This window comes from Artemia franciscana, chromosome 8, assembly GCF_032884065.1.
Source record: "Artemia franciscana chromosome 8, ASM3288406v1, whole genome shotgun sequence".
NCBI classification, from domain to species: Eukaryota; Metazoa; Arthropoda; class Branchiopoda; order Anostraca; family Artemiidae; genus Artemia; species Artemia franciscana.
In genome coordinates this window covers 51,048,892-51,074,801 of record NC_088870.1, presented here as the reverse complement: position 1 = coordinate 51,074,801, position 25,910 = coordinate 51,048,892, and the positions used below count along the sequence as shown (strand labels likewise).

Sequence of the window (25,910 nt, the reverse complement as noted above, 5' to 3'; positions counted from 1 at the left end):
ACAAAGTAACAAAATGCTGTCTTTGGTTGAATACTCCCCCTACCCATAAAAAAGATAAACTAAAGAAAACAGACGCAGATCTGTGGCTGCTTAATAAAGAACAAGTAGAACAATATTTATTTTTTATATAAGACAGTGGAATGCAACTTTGAATGAATATTTTCAACCCTATATCCAAGGGCCGTCCTTAGCAAAATAAATAAGAAAGAAAACGAAGAATATAAAAGAACTCACATTAAAATACAATATTTAAAACTAAAATATTTGCTCAAAACAGTCCTAGCAACATTACTTCAGGAAAGTTCAACCAGGACTGGTACATAAAGCGAAGTGAAAAAGACAAATTCATTCAAATGGAATAAAAACATTTACAAACAAGCTTTTAAAAGCTAATCTCGCATTTTTCAAAGCCAGCCTAGACGGTCTGTCCATAACAGGTTGAGTGGTATTGTTTACTGTTTTTTAAAATGTTTTTTTTTTATTCCATTTGAGTGAATTGCCTTTTTCACTTCGCTTGATGTACCAGTCCTTGTTGAACTTTCCTGAAGTAATGATGCTAGGATTGTTTTGAGCAAATATTTTAATTTTAAATATTGTATTTTAATGTGAGTTCTTTTTTATTTTTCGTTTTCTTTTTCATTTGTTTTGATGAGGACGGCCCTTGGATATAGGGTCGAAATATTCATTCAAAGTTGCATTCCACTGTCTTATATAAAAAAATCATATTGTTCTACATGTTGTTTATGATGGAAAGGCAGTGTGGTCTTCGTCGCTATTTATGTCTAGCTTATGGATGCCTGAATTGTGTGGATGCTTATCTTAGTATTTTTTCTTCACGTTATTGGGGGAGGGGCAATTGTCCTCCCCCCATGAACGACACCCCTATTTTTTAAACCCCTGATTTTACGGACAGGTTAACTGTTGCGAATTATTTGGGGTTGCACAGCTGACAGTCTCAAGAGTTTTGACCTTTGATGAATGATTTCAAATTCCAGATTATCGAGCGAATTTGATGTCAAACTTAGATTTGTTCCCAACCGAACTAAATCTGGATTCCTTAAATTTTGTTCATGGAGAAACTCCATACCGAGGGCATTAATCCTGAAAGCGACTCTGGTGAGTTTTTTTCTTCTTATTCTTTAATTATTATGTAACTTTATAATTGATAAGTATCCGTATCTTGCAGCCAATTTTAATCACTGCCACCGTAAAATAACCATATGACGTTATACCACGGGGTAACTTCTAAATTTCGAATACAAAACAGAGCTTTTCAACAGAGGCAAAGATAAAATCAGTCCCATTCTGGGTAGTGGTTTTTACAGGATTTCCTGTTCTTATGGCTGTTTCTGGGTTGGGAGAACCCAGCAAGAATTGGGAGAGACGTTATCGGAATACAGGGGTGGACTTAGACCAAAATCTTGTGGGAGGCCCCATGTGACAAGGGCGCCATTGAGCAAAACATTGTGGGGGGCAATACGACAAAGGCGCCAGTAAATGACCAAATTGGCAAATTTATTTAAAGAAATAATAATAAATAACAACCCCCTCCCGCCGCGGATCAACCACTATCGGAACACAGGTCCTCAATCGACAAAGCCATGGTCCTACACCAAAGGCCTGAGACTTTTGATTCCACCTCGGTGGAACACGTCTATTATAGCCTACATCCCATAATTGCCCTGTTAAAGGTCTCATGCAAGTTTTCAGGGAGGCAGTTGAAACAGGAAAAGCAGAGGTACTCCTGTGTTATTCAGATCACACTCGAGAAGTTTGCTGAACGTAAGATCTATGAAAACCGGTTTCATAGCCACAAATACAAACAACGAGTGACATAATGCATTGGACTTGTAATCTTGGAAACTTGTAAACTTGCAATAATAATAATAATTATTAATATTGGACTTGTATAATTTCGCTTATATATTTGCAAATTGGGAGGAGGGGGGTTAATGGTATTTTAAATTAGGCTATTTTATCCTCACCCCTTCCTAATGTGCAAATATATAGCCTAAATGATATTACTACATAAACTAGGAATATAATTTGGTAATATAATATAATTTAGTAATAAGTAATATATTACTATATAAATTACTATATTAAACTTCAGTTCTCGGTTGTTTTCTGAGTAATACAGGAGTATGAAACACATTTGCCAAAGGTGGTCTTCAATAGAGACACTAGAAAAACTTTTCTAAGCCCGGCTTATAATGAACTTGGATAGTTTTAATATCCATCCACAAAATTATATTTCGCAACCTAATAGAACCTTGGATAATACCATACCTGCCAAGGGATTAAAATTAGGAACGCTCTACATAATTTCGAAGATTGAAATACCAATCAATCAATGTTGTATTTTTTATTCAGTTACCCTTTCATCGTTGCTGAGAGAGAGTCTTCCTATTTTAGCTCTTGTATTTATTTTAAGGTTTGGTTTTTATATTATCCTTTGGATTTTTATCGTTGTCTTTTATTATTATCCTGCGCTGAAGACGGTCAAGCGGAGGTCCTGACCGAAATATTTGCATTATCCTATCCGTTTTTTGTTTTGTTTTTTCACTGGCTGTTATCCTCGTGTCTCATCTTTACGATTTTTTCGTTTTGAAATGATGTGAAAAAGATAAAGAAAAAGAAAAAGGGAATGAAAGAGAAAAAGTTTCTCTGAAAAAGTAAATGAAAAAGATAAAGACAAAGATATGGAAAAGATAAAGGAAAAGATCCTATGAAAAAGATAAAAATCCTCCAGAGCCATTGCTGGCGCATGAGGGGCCAAATCGACGTTTCAGTTGTTGGGTCTCTTTACAAGGACAAGTAGCAACCTCGTCACCCAAATAATGACCTATTATATGCTCTTAATAAAATACCGAACATAAGCATAATAAATAAATAATCAATAAATTGATCATATTTTTTTTCCTTTTTTCCATCGATAAGGGCTCCTGGATGTGGAGTTTGAATATTTGGATTTTTTATTCATTAAAGTTTTGTTGTTGTTTCTTTTGTATTTTTGTTCTTTATTACTGCTTTATTTTAATTAAAACCATCTTTTGTAAGTGACAAGTGACACCATTTCGGGTTGTCGAGCTTTTAGTTTTGATAGTATTGAACAAGAGCTAAAATCAGTACAATGTCGCAAAATATCCCCAAAATCTGAATAAGAACACCAGTAATTAAATGCTAACACATTATGGGGAAGGTGCTCATGCTTACTATCTTTGAATAAATAAGCCTACCTTGATCCCTAAGCAATATTTAACCAGCCCTGTACTGCAGGGTCGTAATTTTCGATGGAGGAGGGGACAACTGACCGATCCAGACCTCAGCCCCCTCCAGATAAACTTTAGTTCATTCAAAAATATTGTAAAAAAACTAAGATAAGTATGCCTGATTCAAGCATCTAGAGCAATGGTTCAGTTTTCTTTAGTATATATTTGCCTTTATAGTAGGCTACTATATAGCTCATTTCTCACTGTCATTTTTGCTTGATTTGGGAAAATTGGCTCAAAATTTGCCCTCCCAACTAACCACCCAGGATTTGACGAAATTACTCCACTATTATGTTGGACATTGCTATAAAGTCTCTCAGTGGATAAGGCCGTGTCTACGGTTCAAACCTATGAATTGTAAGGCGCTTATGGAACGATAACTGTGGAGGGAGGCGTAGCCACCAAACTGACAAAGCTTTGTGCTGGCCACAGATGGGTTTGCGATGCAACGGTCTATTAATTTTTTATGATTTCTATTATTAGCTGGTTTAAATTTGAAAACAATCCAAGGACCAGCATTGAACTGATTGAAATGATTGTTTTAGGACCAAGATTGCCTGATCTTTACAAAGCTGAAGATGAGCTTGAAGATCACCCCCATAATGAGTAATAATCAGACTAGGGTTAGACAATATGTCAAGCAATAAAGTGGTTTCTACTTTTCAAGCATTGATATTTACATAATTGTACTTCATATTCTGTTTTCAGGCTCGGATTTGAGTATCAGTGGCAAATCAGACCCTCTTAATTGTAGTTGTTCTGCAAACGGCCTTGGACCTTGTGATTCTTGTTCTTCTTCATATATAATTACGTCTTGTAACGAAAAGCGCTTTTATTGCACCTACTGTGGGCGCACCTTTACTGACGCTTCAAATCTACAGCGCCACATACGCTCTAATCACGCAGCTGGTGTGAGAACACACACTTGTGCAGAGTGTGGCAAATCATTTGCTACTGCTTCTGGTTTGAAGCAGCACACCCACATCCACGCCTCTGTCAAGCCTTTTAGGTAAGTTGTTCCATCTGCTAAATAAAGTTCTAAAGAAGTTATACACGAGCTTTGCATTCATTCAGGTTTTTTGCAATGTGTTAATATTTGTGATTTGGTAAAATTTATAATATTTAGTTTACCTATTGTTGCTAAAGGGAGGGATATATTAACAAGATAAGCTTGTTTTGGTTTTACTTGGTTGTTTTACATTTGCTGTTTTTTTTTTCATAGGCATGTATTTTAGGGGTGATACTTGACGCGGGGATGCCATGGATATTCTGTGGTAGCCACGACACTGTGCTGGGTAGAGAATTTAGAGTGGCGAAACCCTATATAGGCCAGTGTATTCTCCTGATGAGCCCTTATGTTGGGTGTTGCCTCTGAATTATTTGTCTATATTATTTTTTCTATTGTTCGGTAAATGACGACTTATACTTATTGACGACATGACTGCCTGTCCATGGATTATTCTTTATGGTTGATTGTGTGTGGCTATGCTGTTTGACCTATGTGATTGTATGGATGAGTAGGGTTAAGGCCTCATTCAAGTGCTGGTCTATATTAATCAATAATTTAGGAAAACAGTCTTCTTTTTCTCCTTCTGTCTCTTTTTTTTTTTTTTTTTTTTTTTTTTTTTTTTTTTTTTTTTTTTTTTTTTTGTGCTGTAGCATTGGTGATTTCTCTTTTCATGATATATATATGTATATATATATATATATATATATATATATATATATATATATATATATATATATATATTCAGCAAAAAAAGCATCAGAATGTGAGACTTTCCTTTGAAAGTGTAGTTGTCTTTAAGAATAAAGAGACTGTCAATGTTTGAATTTTACGGAAGTAAAGTGCTATGGAAATTAAATAATTAGTTTTACTTATTTATTTTGTTGTAATAATGACAAAAATGTGGCACTGTTCATAATTTTGTATTTTAAAAAATCTTAGAAATTTGTGGATTTTAGGTATGAATAGACCCAAGATAGGTACAAGGGTGGCAAAAGGTTTTGATGTCCTAGGTGCTTTAATAATTAGTAGAATCTGCGGGAATGGACTTCCTTCGTCCATTTATTATGAGAATCTTTGAACCCTCAAAAGTGGAGTAACTTGATGTATTATTTTCGGTCTTTTGGCCTTTTCTTGCACGGGTAAGGTCGATAAAGCTTTCTGTCCGTTTTACATTAGTCAATGATGCAAAAACATGAGCTAAAATAAATTTAAAAATCTCACTGCTTTTTGCGAAACCATGCATTTTTTTTTGAAAATTTACTAATGACATCTGGATCTATTTTTATAAGTTTTTCCTACGGTATCCTAAAAAATAAACAATTAGTCTCCTTTTTTAATTAGTTTGGTTTTAAAATTGATGTTATTCCATGAGCAAATAAATTCTTCAGTTATTCCTGTAATTTGGTTTATTTTGTTTTATTTTTTTTCCAAGGTTTAATAGCTCATAATATTGCTCGGAAAGTAAAATACAAAATGACAAACAGTACAAGTATGTCAGTAAATATATCATGCTGGCCGTAATTTTATATCGTTATGAAACATTTCCTTTGTTTACTGGTGTTAATGTTCATTCTAAGAGGTTTCCTAGAATTTATGGCAAATTCAAGTTGCTGAGCCGGGTTTCAAATTAAAAAGTTGATTTTGCCTGATTATTGCAATATACGAGATTAATATTGCTGGGGATAGGGTAGGAAGTCAGGTTAGTTGCAAACTCGGTGTATAATCTGGAACTAAGCAAGGTCATGTTTTATCTCCGTTTACAGGGAGTATTTTGATGGACTTTGTCCGTCAAAAGAATTCTCAAATCGCTGTATAATAGTTACTTGAAAATAGTGTTATCCTCTATCGACAAATCAAAGCAAAATCAAGAATACACTCTTTCATTTTAGGTGTGAGGTTTGCCGAAAGGCCTACACACAGTTCTCAAACTTGTGCCGCCATAAACGGATGCACGCAGATTGTCGGACACATCTTCGCTGTGGACGTTGTGGTCAGCCTTGTTCTTCTGCAACAACACTTGCGAAACATCGACGTTTTTGCCACGCATCTTGTCAGCCTACTACTCCTGCAACTAATATGTATCAACAAGCCCCAGCTAGTCCTGTCAATGTCCCAACTACTCAACAATCTTTTCCTTCCATGGGTCAGACAGATCCATTATTACTAGCTACATTATACGCAAGGGCTGGATTACCCTTCCCTTTGTTGCCCGTGCAACCCCTGCTATTATCAGGAGACATGGGGATGTCTTATGCGAGCGCTCTGTATTCATCTTTAGCCAAGACTTATTCTATGCAAAGAGAAGAGAAACCGGTGCTTGAAAGCAATTCAGAATCTGAAAGGCGCACAGCCGTCAAGCCAAAGAAATTATGGAGACCAGCAGATGATAGCGAAGATTCGAAAACCCCGTCTCCTGAACCAAAAGACCATCAACCAAAAGAGCAAAAAGAGCAGCCATTAGATCTTAGTAGTTCTTCAGCATCTGAGCTGAAATTCAGTATTTCTGAAACATCTGCCTTCAGTTCCCCAATTCCTAAAATTTCACCTGCACCAAAAGTGCCCTCGCCAGTCTTGCCACCCACTCAGGCTCCAACAATTAATTGGTCATCACTAGGTTCACTTCCTCCTCCTCCTCTTCTACATCCTGCATTGCTCCCTGCAAGGATTACGATGCGACATTCAATTGTACCACCTGCTTTGAATCGTTTTGGTCCTTATCATGCATGGAATACCTTGAGGACACAGCAAGATCTTTTAAGAACCCCAAATTACCATGACATTCTGGCTAGTACATCCGCTGCAATTCGTCCAAGAGATCGCTATGCCTGCCGGTAAGAAACTTTTGACTCCTATCGATATTTTGCCATTCTGTTAGCTGTCTTGTGTTTTTGAGCTGTCATAAAATGTCCAAGTTTATCCACCTGTCATTAATAAAAGTATATTCGGTATTACTGCAATTTTTTTAAAAGGACAAAATTGTGTATATATATATATATATATATATATATATATATATATATATATATATATATATATATATATATATATATATATATATATATACAGGTACCCGTATATATCCATTAACATAAATACCCGAGGGCGAAAAACCAAGGCAGGATAAGTAAGCTCTGGAGTTATATAGTTGTTTTACATTGTTGTTTTTTTTAATAGGCATAGGCCTATATATCGGGGGTGATACCTAGCATGGGGATGTCGTAGAGAATCTACGGTAGGCACGCCACTTGCCTGGGTAGGGAATTTAAAGTGCTAAAACCCTATAGGCAAGTGTGTATTCTCTTGATGAGCCTTTCTGTTGGGTTGTCCCCTCTGAATCATTTGTCTTTTTTATTGTTTTTTTAACATATCGTAAATGACGACTTATAATTACTTTTAACACGACTGCCTGTCCATGGATTTTCTTTACGGTCGATGGTGTATGGCCATGCTGTTTGACCTAAGTAATTGGATGGATGAGTAGGGTTAAGGTCTCATTCAAGTACTGATGTATATTAATTACTAAAGCAAGAAAACAGTCTTTCTTTTTCCTTCTGTCTGTCTTTTTTTTTGTTTTTTTATGATGTCTGTGTTTGTGTTGTTGCATTGGTGACTTCTTTTTTCATTATATATATATATATATATATATATATATATATATATATATATATATATATATATATATATATATATATATATATATATATATATATATATATATATATATATATATATATATATATATATATATGTGCCGAAAGTTCCCCGTAAGCGTTTATTTCGCTTGGCTATATTAGACAAAAGTAAGCATAATGTTATAATTACTTTTTAGTCGTTTTGTATTTTACTAAGCATGTTTGTTACAGCCTTTTGCAATAGTAGATTAATTTACTTTTGTGTTTTAGTTTCTGCGGAAAGGTATTTCCTCGTTCTGCAAATTTGACGAGGCACTTGCGAACTCACACAGGAGAACAACCGTACAAATGCAAGTTTTGTGAGCGCTCCTTCAGCATCTCTTCGAACTTGCAAAGACATGTGAGGAACATCCACCACAGGGAGAAACCGTTCAAGTAAGTTTTTGATTTTCTTCTGGGTTAGAACAGTCCACACCTAAGGAGTAACATTGTTAAAATATTGAAGATATCGGCTAATGTAAATTACAATTAAAAGAAAAGTGTATTTTGAAAGAGAAAATTTGAAGTCTTAAGGAACTTTGATGATGGTGCATAAGCGTATTTTATAGTGCTTTTTAGTGCGTTCTTTTTGTTTGCCCATATCGGACCCCTTTTCGGTGCACTGCTTTCCCAGCATTACTTTTCTTTTTCTGTATTTCCTTTTTTGTGGCCTTTTTCTTTCGTTATTATTATTTTTGCTAATTTTTAACCCATATATTCGTTACACTCAACAAATACAAACTTAGCTCTTCGTTAGGGACGCGTCATTTTGTTACTCTAGCATATGTAGCAAATTACTCTTTTCGCGAGCTATATCGCTTAATAATTTCATTCAAATATAAATTTTGAATTTCTTTTCTTGGGGGAGAGTTAGTATTGGATTTGATCTAAGACGAGTTTACTATTTGAATCTACAGTGATGACATGGTAAATAGTTTAGTGTCATTATTTGTGTATTAAAAAAAACATTTTTATATTTATAATAATTATTCTTATTTATTTTTGGAGTTCAGTGAATGTCAGTGATGAAATTGGTTTGTATGAAGATATATGTTTTCAAAAAATTTTGTTCTTTTCTGTAAAATACTTAGCAATAATGTTTTATAGATCCTCCAGATGGAAACAAATTGCAACTATTAAGATTTTAACGTTCACTTTTTCTTCTTGTTGTCACAAAGCCTGTTTTTTGGCCTTTCGGTGCAAGTCACAGAAGTGAGTTCATTGCAAAATCACATGTTTTCTAGGGAACACAATACACATGTGGTTTTGCATGGAATTTAAATTGAACTATAAAATCATCATTGAAGTCGAAATTATATTCGCAATTTGTTTCTATTTATCCCTGTTTTTAGAAGATATCCTTTTGTATGTATTTAAGAGGGAATCAAGTGTTTTGGCACTATAACTGAAAACAATGTAAGAAGTAGTGTAAAATTACACTACTTAACTTTACTTAATTCATATTACTTAACTTACATTACTCAATAATGATTGATTGATATATATTCTTTACTTTTATTTGCTTTGAAACTGTTACCCATTGTTTGGATTCCCTGGCACACAGGGGCTGGTGAAGGGGGACGGTGATTATATGCCCTCTACATTTTTTATTGCCCAATAATTCGGAAAAAAACTTCAGATTTAACCATGGGATTCCAAAGAGTTGATTGGCCTGCAAATTGCCATTTCACAAATCGACCACAATTTGTTCTTGATGTGTAAAACCGGTTTATTTGTGTGCACTCAGAGATAATCAGCTTAGCCTGAATGAGATAAACTACTGTGTGAGATATACCTAATCTAACCTACTTTACATATCAAACTGGTATATTTTAATTAAATATTTAATTTGTAGAGTTGGTTCGGTATTCAATATAATGTGTTTTTCACGGCCTGCATTTCATGATTCTCTGTTGTACTTTCCATAATTTTGTTACTAAAGTACTATATTTTCATCATATTTTGGTATATTACGTTATGATTCACCTAACTTCACTTCTTGAGTGTGGCGGGATAATACGTAAGTAAGACTAAAATAAAATTTAGCCATTGCAACACCACATTCATTATTATTATTATGGGCCAAAAAGACTTATCTTTGAGTGAGGGCCAAGCCACAATAATGCATCCAAGTGGATTCCAATCCAACCTGCGTGAAGTCGGCCCACCTGCCTTTCCTGCGCTCAGGTTAACAGTGCAGGTTAACTCACAGGACTCACAAATTGCCAAATTCACAATAAAAAAAATCAACTTCAGTTTAAACACAATTGATCTTTCTCTTAACAAATAACACTGATGCAAATTGAAAATTACCCGCTCGATACGAGATGCACACATATGATATAACATAATTGCAAGTCAAAAATTCCCCGCTCAATGCGAGCGTTGAATTGGAAAGGAATAACCAAAGTTAATTAATTAAGTATGATAAAACCGTTGGTCCCCAAATATTCAAATAAGAACAATCAGTTTATTTTTAAAGATTTTCAAGCTATACATTTTTGACTAATTTTCGCTGATTTTTCACCCTTGTTTGGTTTATTATTTGGCACCCGCTACCACAAAAAACTGGATATGGAGATCAATTGGATTAGAAGTCGAAAAGGTACTCCTCAGTAAATGAAACACAATCAGTTGATTTTTGAAGATTTTCAGGGGAAAGCTACACGTTTTTGACTAATTTTCGCTGATTTTTCACCCTTGTTTTGTTTATTATATGGCACCTGCTACCACCAAAAACTGGATATGGAGATCACTTGGATTATAAGTCGAAAAGGTACTCTTCTGTTAAACGGAACACACTTTAGAATTAAGCAGTCTAAGATCTGACATAACCAGTTTGAGTCAGTCATGATTAATTATTTTGAGTGAAAAAACTATAATGTATGCATATTTTAATTAGATATTTAATATTTAGAGGTGATTAGGGGCAAGGTTAGCCAAGGTACTTAAATTAATTTGTTCTGCACGGCCTACTTTCCATAATTATATGTCCTAGTTTCTATAATTTTGTTTCTAAGCATTATGGTATCATCAATTGTTAGTGTATTCTATTAGGATTAACCTAACTTCACTTTTTGGGTGTGTCACGTTTAATATAGAAGTACCGTTGAGTTTCCCAATTACAATAGTTTTTAAGACAAACACGTTGGATAAGCTTTGATTTAATCAATTCAATCAATGCAATTTCGTCTTCACTATCCTTGGTAATCTAGCTTTTCAAAGCAAGACGAGTAAAACTATATTTTCTTAATGATTTTTTCATGCAAATAGATGACCTTTTGCGGGGCAAAATAAAGAAGACTTTTTGGTTAACTCGCAACTATGACTCCACAAATATGATTTGCACATTCCTGTCAAAATTACCTCACATTTGTTAGCAGTAGTGTCTCTTCTTTATATGTCAACTTTTTTTTGTCTAAATCTTTATGACAAGTTAAACAATTAAAAGGACCCTGATCAGCTCGTTGTATAGTTATGTTAATGTTAAATTCGGTTAGGGACGTACACGGGGGGGATTCAAAGCCCAGGTCCCCCAAAACCGTAAAGTGTTCCGAATTTCTTGCGCTTCTTCTTCAAAATATAGAATAAAGTAAGAAATTATTAATGCTCTCACCGTGGCAACCAATTTCAGGGAGGTGGAAATATTTGTATCTATCGAATGTTGTTATTAGACATTATTATTTTTTCAGACAAATTGTCTAAAAATTATAGGTTTCTGGAGGGTTTTTGACAAAAAATAAATGTTTTTAGGCAGTATTGGCTCGGGATGAGGACTTTCTGTCTTTTGCAGGCACCAAGGAATTTTTTCTGACATCACGATTATAGTCACACACGCTAGGAAATCACAAAGCATTAATTGAAAGGGGACGATGGCTTTGAAAAACAGAGGAAAGAAGGAATAAAAAGATTAATCGTTTATAAACTTTAAGAGCTCTTGAAGGGGGGCGTTGGAAATCATAAGATTTTGAAGGGCCTAGCAACAGTATTGCCCTTACCCCCTGTTGTACACATATCCAATCTACACTAATCTTATCTGACCAACTAGGGGAGTAAGTGAGATATTGAGGCTAGGTGATGATCTTGTGTGAAAGGAAATGATAGTGCTCTGTTACAGCGATGCCAGTTAACAAAAAGAAGGGAGGATAAGGAATCTTTTTATTGAAGACTAAAAAAAAAAAAACATATCTTTCAAGTCTAAGGTTGAACGACTTTTTTTCAATGAAAATTGATCTAGGTGTTTTTAAACATCGAAGGGGGTGACAATGGAATATCTGAGGACCAACAGGTACCCTTGATTTCTTAAATTAGTTTGACCCAACGTATGATAAATGGAAGGAATTACTTTGACCAACAGTTTCAAAATTTGAACCATATCTCTATAGCTTTCTAAAAACATGAAATTTATGGTTGGTGCGCTGGGTTGAAAATTGTTTGTCCAGGTGGTACGGGTTCGATCCCTGGCGTGGCCAGTTATTTGGTTTGGGACGGGGTTCAGTGGTGTCACTCTATAAGCTCAACCAGAGTCGACCCATCTCTAAATGGATACCTGGAGAAATCTGGGGAAGGTAATCAGGAAGGGTGTACGAAAGCATAGCACGCACAGGGGAATATCCCCCAATCCCCCATCGCACTTCCTAGCTGAAGGGCCAGAAACGAAGATCAGCACCGCCGGTTTGGACCTTAAGGGTCTACTGCTGGCATACTTACTTACTATACTTACTTTGTTCTTGGGGATACTTGTTTAATTCGTCAAAACCACCAAGTAAATTATTTTGTAGGCGTCTGCTTCTCTCCTTGTAACATATTTCCGAAAATAGATTCTACTGTACTTACCTTGATTTGTTTGATTTTAGGTGTCATTTATGTGACAGGTGTTTTGGCCAACAAATCAATCTTGATCGACATCTTCAAAAACATGAAGCTGGCACCGTGGATGATGTAACACCAACAAGCAGCCCTCGTAGCAGTCACGGCAATGATGTAACGAGCACCGCTGATTTTATTGGTGGCAATGTGAACCAACAAGAAACAGTTGATGAAAGTGATATTGAGTCTGATGTGTCTGTTGACTCTAGTGATGAAAATGAGATTCAAATTTCTGTAACTGATCCATAGTATTTTTGAAAATTATGTCTGATGCAGTAACAACAAATGACAAGTAGAACAATTGGGATTTTTTTCTTTAAAACAGTGGAACTCCAAACTTTGGATGAATATTTCGACCCTATGTCGAAGGGCTGTCCTCAGTATAACACAAATGAAAATACAATAGAAACTTGCATCGAGTTCTGGTTGAATTTCGTTGAAGTGAGGATGCTAGGATTGTTTTAATTTTTTTTTAGTTTTAATGGTAGCATTTTAATGTAAGTTTCTTTTTCATTTTCATTTGTGTTATGCTGAGGACGGTCCTTGGTCATAGGGTCGAAATATTCATTTAGAGTTTGAAGTTCAATTGACATACGGGAAAAAATTCCCTATTGTTCTACTTGTTATGAAAGGCAGTAGTCTTAGTGGCTATTTACATCTGGTGCAATTATTTTTTTCTTTTAATTGTTCGCACTTTTGAAGTTTGATTTTCTTTTGTTTGTTTGTGTGTAGCTTCCGGAAATAATAAAGTTGTTTTATTTTAACATTCGAACATATTCAAGATTAGGCTACCTGGAATAAACGCGAGTTTAAAGTTACAACTCTATATATTAGTTAAGGTTAATTTCATTACCTAAAAAGTAATAAAAATTTACCAATGACATGATTGATGTTAGAATATATGTGTAAAAATACTACATATGAAAAGAATTGATGAGGCCTGGAGAAAAGATACAAAGACAGAGAAACAGAAGAACTACTCTAAAGAAAATATCATGGCTGAAGAACTTCTCGTTATTTCTGATTGCTTAAATTTTTGCACAGAAGAACCAATCAGGTACAATCTAATTTCGTGTTCTTTGACTGGCTTATAACTTCAATTAGCTCATCCTTTAAAAAGGTGGGGCTATTTGTTTCTCAGAACTGAGTGGTGGCACACCTCAGAGCTGAGTGGTGGCTGTGACGTCCTTCCCCTGTCTTTGAAGAGAGCTCTGCACTTCTCAGGACCCAGTCATACTGCCGTAGTAAGGTATATCTTTTTCAACCTCTGTATTTCGAAGCCAATCCTCTGTTGAAGAACGTGGCCAAAGTACGTCTATTTCCTACGTTTTAAAACATCAGTAGCTAATGGTTGCCTGTGAACTTCTAATCTGTACAACTTTTCTTATTTTCCAGCTTCTTATTTTCTTCAGTAATAAGAAAACTATCATTCGGGAATACGTTTTGGAACCATCTGAGTTGATCTAAATTATACTGTCCATATCCTTCTATTCCATATACATACCTTTTCTGCGAGCTCTTATGAAATCTCTCTGAAGCATTCCAGATTTCATTTCAGTCTTTTAAGTTGAATTTGTTATCTCTATCTCTTTATCTTTGCCACTAGTTTAATTTTTTGGAAATGAAGTACCAAGGCTCGTAAGTAAGATCATCTTGGAGGGGGGGATATAAATCGAATAAGATGTACCAAAAAATTGAAAAAATTACGTTACGATTTTCCTAGGTTGCTATTAAGTAATGTAGAAAGCCTTAATTTGAAAAACTTATTGAGCTTGAAAGTACGGCAAATAAGCTAGCATCAGATTTACTTTGTATAATCGAGGTCCCTAAACCTGGATACTCTGAAGATGGCTTGTTTTAATGAGTTTATTAAACTTCGCCCACATGGTGATCTTCGCCCACAAAATGAAGCTGATCTTCGAAGACAGGCAGAAAAGGATGAATCCATTTCAGAACCAAAAAAAAAATATTTAATAATTATAGTTATTAATAATTGTTTCAATAGAATAACTACATATATCACATTTTTCTAGGAGAGTAATTTACTAAAACGAATACAAGCAAAACGTTCAGTTCTTTCTTTAAAACGTTCATACGTTTAAGCAGTTCGAAACAATCAATAAGCAAAACGTTCAATGTTACAGGAAGATTCGTCTCTGCAACTATTATAGGAATTCCTTTAACCCCTTTCTTCATACCTCTGCTCTTTGCTTTACTCTTGTTATATGAAGTAATCTTCTAAATTTATAATTTCTTTTAATCTTCGGTTATCACCTCCTCCCAAACCCAATAAAGTCAGTTTTATGAATACAGGAATATTAGATATGACGAGGATTGTCTCAGGATTAACCCACTTGAGGGGGCTAACAAAACTTCAGAGCCATCCTGTTTACCACCTTACACCTTTAAAACCTCTTATTGCGCCAAACTCTTTCAAAACCCTCCAAAATCTGATTATTTTTTATTGAATCTTTCCACTATGGTCTAAACGACCGATTTCCTCCCATTTCGGGTAGTTTAATGAACTTGCATTAAGGAATAACGATGCAAATGCAGATTCGAGTTCAACAGCTTTTTTGCACCAAGTTAGTCTTTATGAACATATGGCCGCTAAGAACGATAGCTGACCCGGGGGGTTACATTTTTGGTCCCTCTATAAAAAAAATATTAGTCATAGTTTTTTCTCGTATCTTTATAATCTTTTTTTTTTTTGGATTTGTACAAGGAACGAAACAAATTAGAAAGTGCTTTTGAAACCGAAAATTGAAATGTAACGCCAACGCAGAAAGGTAGATAATAAAAAATATCATTATCTTATTCCTATGAAGCTTGGGAAGGGTATCTTTCAATTTTAACATATATATTTATCTTAATATTAACATAAAAAAATGTACTGATGGGGTATTTTCCTCTATAAGAATTAAATAAAAAAACAAGCTTTTTTAACTGAAAGTTATAAGCAACATTAAAACTCAAACCGAACAGAAATTAGCCCGTGTATGAAGGGGTTGCCCCCTCCTCAATACCACGCTCTTTACGCTAAAGTTTTTAGCACTTTTTACGCTAAATCATTTAACACTAAAAAAGCTTCCTATTCTAATTAAACGGCCCCTGTGCTTTAACGTAAAAACTTTAACGTAAAGAGGAATGTATTGAGGAGGGAGAAGGCAATCCCTTCATGCACGGAATAATTTCTGTTTGTTTTGGGATCTAATATTGTTCCCTACTTTCAATAAAAATTTTTTTATTTAATTTCCGATCGTTTTACAAATAATAGTAGCATCCCTACTCTGCTTTTAAGTGCAGAGGCTACCCATATTAACACCACCACCGCAATTTCAGGATAACTTCCATGTCGAGTCAGACCAGACCTCAGATTGGCTTGATAAATTTTTGCGGATTGTTTCAGTGCTGTAAATAGTTATACACAAACAAATACTTCAACAGGGGGTTCGACTCAATTGACCACCACCTTCGAACCCCAAAATGTAGCAGAGAATGCTTTTTGCTTGGGCTTATCGCCATAGTCCTGGTACACTCGTGGTTATGCTGAGTGAACAGGGGCATTTCACACCGCGCAAAATCCCTACCATTCCCAAGGAAGGTGGACAAATTGGCGCGGGACATGAAATTCCCTTACCACTCCCTGTTTTCCCTGAGTTTTGTTTAACCGACTCTTCCTTGCACAATGTATATGTTTATAGGGCTGATTTTGGGGATTCGTTTAATTCACTAATGGTGGGCAGCATTATGACGGATCCGGTATATAGACTGCACTCCTATTTAGGCAAAATTTGAGCCTTTCTTGAAACAAAGATTCGGGAGGGGTGGGAGGGATAGCATTGATGCATCCGATACACAAGAAATTTCGTATTTAAATGAAAAGGCGGAAGAGGTGTATTCACGTTATGTACAAACCGAAATGCTACCACTTCATCCGGACTTGCATAATTTCGAGAGTTTATTTATGGATCGTATAGAAAGTATTGTAACAAAATTGGATAATCGTAGTAAGGGGTTAGGAAGGCGGTGGTTTTATTTATTGAGTGTTCGGATGTTAATGTCGGTAAGTTTAAAAATAATTTCATTTTAAGAGGTTAGAGGGGAGTTAATAAATCATAATGAAGATTTAATGGGGTGTAGAACCGCACAACACTTTCGCTTCGATACAGGCTTTGGTGCTTTAAATATGCATTCCTTGTGGCAGTTCACAAACTCCTGCAAAAGGAAGCTACTAAGACAAAGTTGGACGATTTTGCAGTTGATGGGAGCCCAAAATTCCCTAAAGTAGATTCTAATTGTTTAAATGGTCAATATCCAGTAACACCTATAGGGATGAATATTTTTGGGTGTGTTAAGGAACATTAAATATTGATATTACTGCTTTACAAAATGATACACAATTCAAGGAGGTTGAACGCAGTAGTAAAAAGGAGTAACATATTCAATGAGGGTTCTGTCCATTGAATCGGTGAAAGACTGGGTGTGACTTCTCTACAAGCCTGCCAGTGAACTCGATTCAATCGAACGTTTTTTCCCAATACCAGATATTATACAGGTTTTAAATGAGGGTAAAAATTATAATAAAGGATATATTGCTACTATTGTCCAATGTGTCTTTCTAGACTCTATACCGAATAAAATTTAAAACATCATATGAGACACTGCAAGCGTCATGGATGCCAATATGTGGAAAGAGTTGGCGCTGAAAGGGTCATCTTGCAATTTAAGAACTTCCAGAATTCACTCCTAAAGAATGACAAGGTGGGTGAGACTGCGAAGGCAAACTCATAGATTTGTGCAATCAATCAAATTCAAATCAAGTTAAAAAAACAGGAAGCCATTGAAGTTTCTTATGCCCACTACAAAGAGATTTGTATAACACCATGCAATAAGTAGAGGTGGCGGAGAGAATGGGTGGGTAGGATTGTATGGGCGCATTCGTAACATTACTTGTTGAAACAACTAATAAGTCAATTTCACGGCTGTGCAATACATCCTATCCTAAATCTAATATCCCTATCACTTAATAAAATCACTTACCCTATCACTAAATAAAAAAATTTTTTTGTTTGTAAGGGGAAATATGTTGAGGGTGATGAGAAGGGGGAGGGATATCAGTCGGCAACCATGAGCACTTTATCCACTTAATTTTATTGGGGGAGTAACCATCGTGGAGTGGCCCATCAATCATGTAATTTAAACGCTGGTAAACAATATTTTCTACCTGTTTATATGCACAATTCCAGCTCTGGTGTGAAACTCGTATTACCGGTATTGACACGTTCGGAAATGGTGAAGTTGTAGATGACGCATGGGTAGATGGTTCTATTTCATATAATATCATTCCCAAATCATCTGAAAAGATGCTGTTCTTAGAATTCAAATGGCAAACAATAAATAATGGTACGACATGCCCGAATAAAGTCTGCTTTTTAGACTCCCATAGTTTCTTCCTCCAATCCCTAAGTCAAATAATTCAAGCATAGAAAAACGAAGATTTTAATAGTTTTCCCATTCTTAATCAGAACTTTCCAGAAAGTGAAATTTACGATTTATTAACGTAAAATAAGGCATACTTATGACGTAAGGGTAATGCCATATGACCTTATGAGTACTACAGGTCTACCTCGAGGCCTTGTGAAGATAAACTACAGTCCATCGAATCGTTTTAAGATTCACATCACGAGTGTCAACGTACAATACTGACTTTGAATTTTCAACAAGTTTTTTGGCTAAGTGAGGGTGTAAAAATGGGGAGGATTATTGTAATGTGTACTTGGCAAGTGATGTATTGGTGTTGCTTGATATTGTGTTTAAGAACGCGGGAAAAGTCAATGAAGAATTTGGGTTGGATTTGGGTTATTATTTATCCACTCCTCATCTGATGATGGATTTAATTATTAAATTTAGTAAAGAGAAAAAAGATTTGATCACTGAAGAGGATCAGCATATGTTTGCAGAGAGATCCATGAGGGGAGGGTATGTTTTCACCGGAGATCGTATCCGTGAAACTGACCCAACTGGACAAAACACCGGTGTACTCTTTTCTGAGTAGTAATTAAAAATGGCTTAATGATCCTTGTATTCTAAATTTCCCCGTCATTGCCACTGTTGAGGAGAATGAACCTCAAGAATGGGCTTAGGAAATTGATGTGGAAATGCTGAGGGAATTTCATGACTAGGTGAAGAACTTTGTTTTCCGTGCATAAGCAGACCGATGGATAAGAGCTCTTTTTGAGTCCATATAATATTTCTTTGGTAGAGGATGGGGGTTCTATTCTCTTTCAATCGAAACTCTTCAATTCGACCAAAAACAATTCGTTTGAAAACGTTTATTGACACATTTTTGTCAGTAAACGTTCAAAAGCGAAAATGAAGGTCGAAAAAGACACATTTAAACTCGTTTAAATTCAACCTTCGGTAAAATGTGTGAGGGTTTGCTCAATAGAAGTCGTTGTGACGTTGCAACCGACCCAAAAGTTCGCAATGAAATCATTGCCAATCCAAACTTCACATCTTTTAGTATCATAGACTCAAATATGATCCTCTTGCATAGGAAAAAGAAAAGTTATTAAAATAAAGATATTATTGGTGGTAGCGCAATTATAGAAATCTAAAAAAAAACTCTTGCTTTCATTTTTTACAATGTTTGTAGGCACCAATAGCCTAGGGAGGGGCAGGGATATTTGGGGGATTCCGATTCATTTTTGATAAAAGTTAAAACAGGAAATTTATTTGAAGATTTGGAAAAAGGAATGAACATTAGCTTTCGAATTGACCTTAACAATTGGGACGATTCCATTTACCCAGAGCTACTAAAGCCTTTAAATTTGATTCATGTATGTCCAAATACAAATCCTACAGCATAACCTCGGATTTCCTTGAAAATATTCATTGCGCTAACAATACCATTATTGTTGTTAATTGTAATCTGTCGACTCCGCAGACAATGCATTGGCTATGTATCTTTAAAACAGTGAAGAATAAAGAATTATTTGATCCTCTTCCTCTACAATATGCATTCAACACACCTTACTTCAAAAACTTCTTTGGAAAAATTAGGAAACCAATAATTCAACATCGTAAGTGATTACAAGCGATTTCTTACATTATTTTATTTTTCAATTTTGTGACTATACTTACAATGAATTTCTCAACATTTATGTAAACAATCCTCGATTAAATGACTTTGTAGTAGAAAATACCCTGTCCTACCTGTATATATTGATTTCAGTGCCCTAAGAATAAAATGTTTTAATAAAGTTTGTATGTTTGTTTATTATAAAAAAATATGTATGTACAAAAAATTCTTTTGTCTTGATCTTCTAGATTTATTCTTCTTCGTCATTTAGAAGGTCGTCCTTGACGCCGATCAGTGGTGGCAGATCATTGGAATTCAATTTTTGCTGAACCTGGTTTGCAAATTCAGGGTCACATTTTCCACGAGATAATATAACTTCAGTTTTATTATATATTTTTCTGAAGTCAATGATACCATCATGATTCATATTGTAAAATTGATTTGTTTCTATTTGCTTATTTGACGTGATGTCACACACAATATTCTCATATGAAGAATCAATTTCGGTAAGAGCCAAATAAAATCAGTGAGTTTAAAATCTTAACTACCTTTGTCGTCCAACGATGACGTATGAACCATATTCTATTTATGTTTCTACAATTGAAACGTGCCCCAAATTCTTCTTCCCAAATCAATTTAAATTCAAGACGATACCAACCCCTTAGAAATAAACTAGGACCGTTTAATGTTTTTTCCAACCATACCAGGGTAAGCATTTTCTCATTGATTGCACTTATCATTGTGACAATTGGAGTATAGGTATCCTTTAGGATGAGAGCCACAAGCTTATTCAAGACATGAATTACAATCCTTAATTTGTAGAGAATATCTTCTATGCAATTCACATGTACCGTATAATCTACAATTTTGTTATAGTCATCAACTGTAGTGCAGTTCTCAAGCGAGGACCAGCTGCCCAATTTATATGAACATAGTGGAACTGTGTAAAACATTTTTTCACTGTGTTGACTCTCACAACACCAAATAGAAACTGACTTGGGAACCATAGGAATGATCTTTTTACTTCTACAGAGAGAGAGAGAGAGGAGAGAGAGAGAGAGGAGTAATCGAGTGATGTTAAAATCAGTTATATCAGTTTTAGACAGGATTTGTTTAAATTGCTGACTGTTCTCACGAAAGAAAAACTGAGACTGAAAAAGCATCATGGATAGTTGAATATTTTTAGGTAGTGCTAAAAAGCAAATCTACAATTTCATTTTGGTTTGTTTCATTTAGTACGTCAATAAATTGAGCAAATGCATTTGGCCCACAAAGTAAAAGCATCATACAATAATCCAAAGCTGGAGAATCATTGTCTATGATCATGTCAAGAATTTTTGCAGAGAATATTTTCTTTTGCACGGTTAACATCTGAACTTGATCATTTAAATCCATACAATATTCCAATGTTACAAGATTCCGTAACATTTTCCGTTTCCCAAATCTATTCATTTTTTGTTCTTGACACACCCACTGCCGATTATAGACTAATCCAACAATTGCAAGTTTCTACCTTGTGTAAAATCTCATCGCCTATTGGTTACTTAGAGAGAGGAGTAAACGATCCACTAAAATATCTAATCAAAACAACAACAAACAAATCATTATAGAACATTTCTATTTTCAGAAATATAATAATAGATTAATATACGTTTTCCCTCTCTTTGCATGAGGTGAGTCAATCCATTGTCCCTAACGTGCTTTATGATTGCATTTAATCAATGTTGTAGTCTAGATATATACATTATATTCACTTTTGCTGCGAAACATAATTGTTCTTCCAACTTAAATTTACTCAAAGATATAACATATCTACCAAACATCTCATCCAACTCAAATTTTAGCCGACAATCCTTTCCAATTTCAATTGCTATATTGGAAGCTCTTGTCTTCACTTCGTCAGTGCCAACTCCTTTAAGATGGAATAGGGTAAAATCACTCATTTTTAAAATATTAGAATGTTTTTTTTCCAACTTGAAACAATGTAAACTAATCAAATGTCTATGTGGTACTATGATACGAAGTAACTCACCATCAAAGTTTTATACCAATTGTTACATGATGGGTACCGTGAGCCTGGCCGCTTGCATCCAAAGGCCCATTTCACAGAGGAAAAAAAACAGCTGGCAAGCATTTCCAAGAATCTACTTATCAGCCGGAAGTTGAGCCGTAGGAACGATGGGATATTGTACGCTTGTATTCGTGGTATTTTTCCATCGAGAAATAAGAGCTGACAAGCGTTTCCAAGAACTTCCTATATCAACCGAAAATTACGATAACACCATATGTGTCGCACAAACGATGAGGTACCGTGCGCTTGTAATCGTGACAATGTTTCAGAAAGAATATCTGGCATGCATTTCCAAGAATTTCCCTTATCAGCCGGAAATTGCGATAACACCATGCTTGTCGTAAGATTGATTGGGTACTGTGCGCTTAAAGTGTCGGGATACCTGTGCACTTACAGTACTGGGATACCCGTGCAATTAAATGCAGAGTAGGAATACTACTGATAACGTCGGTAGATCTGGCTCAACCTCCATGAATTTTTTCCCCCCTCTCACGGGAAACTCCTCCATAGAAACTTCTTCCCACATACAAAAAAACCTTCGTAAAATTTCCTCCAGACAGTTCCATCCTCGTTGATTCTCGTGGACGATTCTATCTCCTTAGCATGCTTTCATTTGAAAAAAATTTTAACTTCTAATTGTTTTCTCGATCACTCTGGAAATCCCTCCTTCTGTGAAATTTTTTTCAGAAATCCGAACACGCTGAAAATAGCCCCCAGATAATTTCCCCAGAACATCTGCATATGTAAAATTCAATTGGAAAGAGAAAGTAAGACAATTAAAAAGAATTTTGTACAGTTATTATGTTAACCCCTCCCCCAAGTCAAAAATTTCCTCTGGTACAACTACAGAAAGGAGAATGAATGAGGACTTTTTTCCCAAGACAGTGAACCAACAAAACTTCAGCAAAGAAAATAATAAACAATAAAACACTAACAATAACAGTTTTCTGTTAAAAATCCATTCTTTCTTTTTATTAAATAGCCTTGGCATCATTACTTCTTAACGAAAAGTTCAACCAAGACTGTGTGATAAAAGCTAACATTTTACAAGCCAAAAAGGTTCATTCATTTCACTAGCTGTATTTATAAAAAAATTGGAATAATTTCTTATTGCGATATTTTCCTTCTCTGCAGCCAATCTTGTAGTTCTTTTGGGATTGAACTTGTTTTTATTCGTTCCTATTTTTGTTTTATTTTGAGTTAGATTATTTTCTGTGATTAATTTTGTGTACATAAGGTTGAGTGGGTATTCACCCAAGACATCTCCGAAAATTCCATATTAAGCAGCTTTGATATAGTTTTTTTAAATAGCCTTGGCATCATTACTTTTTAACGAAAAGTCTAGCCAAGACTATGAGATAAAAGCTAACATTTTAAAAGCCAAAAAGGTTCATTCATTTCACTAGCTGTAATTATAAAAAAAAAATTGGAATAATTTCTTATTGCAATATTCTCCTTCTCTGCAGCCAATCTTGTAGTTCTTTTGGGATTGGGCTTGTTTTTATTCGTTCCTATTTTTTTATTATTTTGAATTAGATTATTTTCTATAATTAACTTCCAGTTTCGAGATTCATATTACAAACAAGTAAGGGGCCTTCCTACGGGAGCACCTCTATCAGGCCTACTCGCAAATATTTTTCGTCGAGAATCTTGAAACTTGGGCCCTGGATTCGTATTTTTTTAATCACGTGTTTTGGGGACGTTTCGTGGACGATGTAATTTTGGCTTGGAATTATGGCGAAAGTGAACTTAAAGGTTTTCTAGAACATTTAAATACTTACGATAGAAACCTGCAATTTACTCTAGAGACCGAAACAGATGAAAAAATACCTTTTTTAGATGTATTGCTAATGCGCTGTGTGAATAAACTTGATTTTACGGTTTGCAGATAATAGATACCTTCACTTCAAATCTAACCATCCTCCACAGGTTAAAAAAGGTGTGGTAATATCTCTTTTGGATTGAGTACTTAATATCTGTTCAGAGCCGTATATTAAAAAAGAATTAAATTTTATTACAGACATACTTTTTGGCAACGGGTACCCAATTTCTCTCATAAATACTGTTATTGCTCAAAGACTAAGGATGCATTCTTCTAAAGCCTTAAATCCCACACCAGAAATCGATTCGAATAATCCCACAAGCACGATTTACCTACCTTATATTCCGAAAAATACTTCAAACTGAAAAAAGGTTGTTTAAAAAACAATTTACTTAAGTAACTTAGCCCAAGTAGCTCACAAGTAACTTAAGTATAATGAATCTTCTCAATTCTGGTAAGGATAAAACCCCAGTTACTCGTCTAAGAGGGGTGTATCAAATACCATGTAGCTGTGGAAATTATTACATTGGTCAAACCCACCAAAATTTAGGAACAAGATTACTGCAACACAAAGAAAGTATTGAAAAAGCATTTAAATCTAAAAATAACTCCATATCTTTCGATTCAGCTTTAAGCAATCATATTTTTGAAAATCCAAACCATTATTTTCTATTTGACGAAACAATTCTAATTAGCAATGACCTAGGAATCAAACAAACTGTCCGAAAGGCAATCGAAATCAAACGAAACTTAAATTATAATACATTTCTAAATAGAGACTTGGGTGAATACACACTCAACCCTATGTACACAAAATTAATTACAGAAAACAATCTAACTCAAAATAAAACAAAAATAGGAACGAATAAAAACAAGCCCAATCCCAAAAGAACTACAAGATTAGCTGCAGAGAAGGCAAATATCGCAATAAGAAATTATTCCAATTTTTAATAAATACAGTTAGTTCAATGAATGAACCTTTTTAGCTTGTAAAATGTTGGCTTTTATCACACAGTCTTGGCTGAACTTTTCGTTAAGAAGTACTGATGCCATGGGAACTTAATAAAAAAAAGAATGGATTTTTAATCGAAAACAGTTCTTGTAAGTGTTTTATTGTTTCTTATTTTCTTTGCTGAAGACGGCCCTTAGATATAGGGCCGAAATATTCAAATAGGTTTTGTTGCTTCACTGTCTTGGGAAAAAAGTCCTCATTATTCTCTCTTCTGTAGTTGAACCAGAGGAAATTTTAGACTTGGGGGGAAAGTTCCCCTTAGACTTGGGAAAATTTCCTTCCCATGGAAAATTCTCTATATTTAAACCCCCTCCCCCCAAGCACAACCCCCCACCCCCCAAAAATATGTATACTTTCCAATAAAAATACTATACGTAAACAAAGGGCAAATTCCCTATCGGACTGTGCAGGGTCATTTTACCCCTAGAGCCCTTGCTATTGGAGCTTTCAACTATATCTAACAAGATGGTTATCTCAAAATTTGAAAGGCTGACTGTGGGGAAAAGGGGCGCGGGAGTGGGACTAGATACCCTCCAATATTTTGTTCCCTTAATTTCCGTTCAATTTCTTTCAATTTCCAATTCCGTTTGAACTTTCAATTTCCGTTCGAATGCACCGTCTTCCGACCTTCTAGGACCATTATTTCGACATGATCACCTCTGTGGAATAAATAAAGTAAACACACACCCGTGATCTTTCTTCTGGCCAAAAATACGAAATTCCGCATTTTTGTATATAGGAGCTTAAAACTTCTACAGCAGAATTTGCTGACAGGCTTAATCTGATGATGTGACTTTTATTAAGATATCTTGACTTTAAGCGGGTTTCAATCCCCCTTATTTCAAAAATCAAGCAACTTTTCTCAAGTTCATAATTTTTGATGGGTAACACTAAACATAATAAATCTTAAATATTTGGAATCAACATAATACGCTTATTCTTTTGATGTATCTATTGATGCTAAACTTCTAGAATTTTGGTTACTATTGAGCTGAGTCGGTGTTCACAATTATAAGATGTTTACTAGTATAAGATATTTTTAAATGTATTTTTCAAAGTCTAGGGTGGATGTATAATTTTGTTGTTTTATTGATTGTTTT

General features: G+C 35.0%; 1 protein-coding gene and 1 long non-coding RNA gene across 4 annotated transcripts in view; both read left to right on the top strand.

The window, feature by feature from the left end:
- The window catches only part of LOC136030538 (MDS1 and EVI1 complex locus protein EVI1-B-like), a 39,213-nt gene extending 25,628 nt beyond the window's left edge, over nt 1–13,585 (top strand). For 2 of the 3 annotated variants that reach the window (XM_065709588.1, XM_065709587.1), the window contains 5 exons: nt 996–1,116; nt 3,981–4,281; nt 6,171–7,112; nt 8,184–8,348; nt 12,809–13,585. In XM_065709588.1, the coding sequence (XP_065565660.1) occupies nt 1,071–1,116; nt 3,981–4,281; nt 6,171–7,112; nt 8,184–8,348; nt 12,809–13,070 (1,716 nt within the window). In that variant the 5' untranslated portion in view covers nt 996–1,070 and the 3' untranslated portion in view covers nt 13,071–13,585. Of the gene's footprint in view, nt 1–491; nt 606–995; nt 1,117–3,980; nt 4,282–6,170; nt 7,113–8,183; nt 8,349–12,808 lie in introns of those variants that run through there. The other variant, XM_065709589.1, reaches the window with a different exon arrangement.
- Nucleotides 13,586–15,569: 1,984 nt separating this feature from the next.
- The window catches only part of LOC136029844 (uncharacterized), a 96,202-nt gene continuing 85,861 nt past the window's right edge, over nt 15,570–25,910 (top strand). Inside the window, exon 1 of the long non-coding RNA XR_010618128.1 lies at nt 15,570–15,610. This is a non-coding gene — a long non-coding RNA (uncharacterized LOC136029844). The remainder of the gene's footprint in view (nt 15,611–25,910) is intronic.